The sequence below is a fragment of the Marmota marmota genome, unplaced genomic scaffold (assembly GCF_001458135.2).
Source record: "Marmota marmota marmota unplaced genomic scaffold, marMar, whole genome shotgun sequence".
NCBI classification, from domain to species: domain Eukaryota; kingdom Metazoa; phylum Chordata; class Mammalia; order Rodentia; family Sciuridae; genus Marmota; species Marmota marmota.
This window is the reverse complement of record NW_025999863.1, coordinates 3,498,487-3,500,937: the sequence shown is the minus strand read 5'-3', so window position 1 is coordinate 3,500,937 and position 2,451 is coordinate 3,498,487. Positions and strand designations below refer to the sequence as shown.

Genomic DNA, 2,451 nt, shown 5'->3' with positions numbered 1-2,451 from the left:
AACCCGCCCAGCGGGCCTGCGGGCCCGGATGGCGAAGGATGAAGAGTCAGGCGCTAAAGAACTCACCTGCTGCTCTCCAATGGCTCCCGGAGCGGAAGGGCCGGCGCCACACGGAACTCTGGGATATCTACTCGCTGCTGGAGGCGCGGACTAGAGAGGCAAGAAGAACGCGCGCGCCCCCTGGCGTCCGGAGGCTCCCTGAGCATGCGCCTTGACCCCGGGACCAGCGGAAGTGGTTGTGGTGCCTCAAAGGCCGCTGAGTTCGAAGCTGCAGCTTGTTGGTTAACCCGGAAACAGCAACTTCACCTCCCAGGCCCCCCAGTTTTTCCATATGTCAGGTGGCACGAAAAAACCTCCATCAACGGGTTTATTGATTTCACGAAGGGAGTGGTCATAGTGCCTCCTGGTGGCATTTGACGTGTAGGTAAGCTCGTGCCGGGATGCCAGGCGGAGGGATGCCTGCTGAACAACCTTGAATCAGGAGGTGGAAACAACAAAATCTAGGAGTTCTAGATTTCCGCGCCCCCTTTACCCCTTCTTCTGTCAATCTTACTTGTCTCTAAGAGACAGCCTCCGTTTGGGACTGGTGTGACGAGGACAGTCTTTCTTGGACAGAGCCCTGGACAGCTCACAGTAGCAGCTTTTTGCAACATTGTATCCATGCCAGTTATTTTTTACAATTGCTTTATACCAGCAGCACTGGCTTTCCATTTCGACAAGGAGCGTCCGTTTTTAATTGACAGATGTGCAGCTATGGCCCTCATTAGCCCAACCTCCCTAAGCTACAGCGTCATCCTCAGAATGGGAACAACTGTAAGACCCAACTCCAACAGTGAGGCCTAAGATCCTTGACCTCAAGGGCCTGGGGCGTGGTTACACTATTGCTGACGCTGCAACCAAGTCCTGCAGGTCAATCAGTGCCCCTGCCTCTCCCACTGACTTCCTGAGGGGAGCCCATCCTGTCTCCATTTCTCCACCTACAAAACAGGTTGATAGTTCTAGCCCCTCTCCGGGCTCCTAGAAATTGGAAGGCAAAAGGAATTTGAATAATAGATATATATACATATGCAAGGGAAGACCTTTTATTATGAAACGGGAGGCTGAGTCTAGCTCAGAATATGCTCTTCTCCTCTTCTTCCCACCTGGCCATCAGGTGGACAGCAGGCGTCAAGAGTACCAGAGACCCTACTGGGGGTGGGAAATGCTCCCAGTTGGAATCAGTGGAAAGAATCACCTGAGACTTAGAGGCTCCCAGAGGTGACTCAGGGCATCCACCTCAGGCGACCTGGGGAGGGAGCATCACTTTTCTGGAGACTGTTTCTTGTTTGCACAATGGAAGCAATGATCATGTCACCAGTGACCTCCAAGAAGCCCACGTCTGGGCTGCTGCCTTCCAAGACTGAGGGGTGCCGAACACCTGCAGTTTGTTTCCAGGTGCCCGCAGATATTCTTCTGTTTGGCTTTTGCCCTGATGACTCCATCTTGGACTCCGGCCACCCTCTCGGAGGTGTCTTTGTTAGTGTCCCGACTCCAGGAACAGCTGGATGGTACCTCCCGTCTGGGAAGACAGGAGCCCCCGGGGACTCAGGCTGCAACTGCGGAGATGTTGAGGTCCTGGCGAATGAACCAGGCCCTCGGGTGCGGCAGCCAGCCTCGCAGCAGACACAGCAGGTGCAAGCGCCACGGGTAGAAGACACAGGAGGCTCGTGTAGCACCACCTCGGATCACAGCCAGGGCCGCCTTGGGTCCCGGGGATGCCTTGGCTCTCATGACGCCCCTAGGGAGGGAGATGGTAGGGACTGCGGTGGGTTCCCACGGTATGCAACCGATGGTTCCCTGCTCGCACCCAGGCCTCACCTGACTCCCTCCACAGTGGAGGCCGGATCCCAGAGGCCCAGGACGCACATGGTGATGGCCACATTCACGTCCTGAACATCCAGCTCCCTCCGCAGGGAGCCGAAGAAGCTGTCCAACGCGAACTTGGCCGCTGAGTAGGGGGTGGAGAAGGACACGGGCACACGGCCTAGGGGTGCAGGAGGGCAGCTGCTGAGGGGCCACAAGATGCTCCTCTTCTTCCAGGGAGCCTTCCCACCCCTCCGCTTATCCCGCACGAAGCCCGTCCTCTCCAAACCCCTCCCCCAAGAGCTAGAGCCACATGCACGCACCGAGCAACGTGGACACCACCACCAGAGAGCCCTTGCTGTCAGTCAGGCTGGGCAGCGCCAACTTAGTCAGTTGCACATAACTCAGGAAGTTCACCTGCAGGGGGCGACGGCGAGTCACAGGGCAGAGGCGGGGCCGGCCAGACGGGCGGGGCCCGAGGACACAGGTGGAGGGGTACGGGCTCCATACTAGGGCGGAGCCAAGGCCGGGAGGGGCGGAGCCTAGGACCCAAAGGGGCGGGGCCCGGACGTCCCCCGGGAGGAGCCGAGGAGGGAGGAGCGCCTTTGC

The 2,451-nt window shown here is 58.3% G+C and overlaps 1 protein-coding gene across 4 annotated transcripts in view; it reads right to left on the bottom strand.

Annotated features, from left to right (window-relative positions):
• Positions 1–353: 353 nt before the first annotated feature.
• Hsd11b1l (hydroxysteroid 11-beta dehydrogenase 1 like) overlaps positions 354–2,451 on the bottom strand; it is a 5,873-nt gene continuing 3,775 nt past the window's right edge. Inside the window, exons 4-7 of one of the 4 annotated variants that reach the window (XR_007350991.1) lie at positions 2,166–2,259; positions 1,858–2,023; positions 1,235–1,777; positions 354–471 (exon numbers count right to left, since the gene is read on the bottom strand). Coding sequence is in view for 2 of the 4 variants with exons in the window: in XM_048812508.1 (XP_048668465.1) it covers positions 1,585–1,777; positions 1,858–2,023; positions 2,166–2,351 (545 nt within the window). In the remaining 2 variants the exon portion in view is untranslated. Of the gene's footprint in view, positions 1,778–1,857; positions 2,024–2,165; positions 2,352–2,451 lie in introns of all 4 variants that reach the window. The other 3 variants (XR_007350990.1, XM_048812508.1, XM_048812489.1) reach the window with 3 other exon arrangements.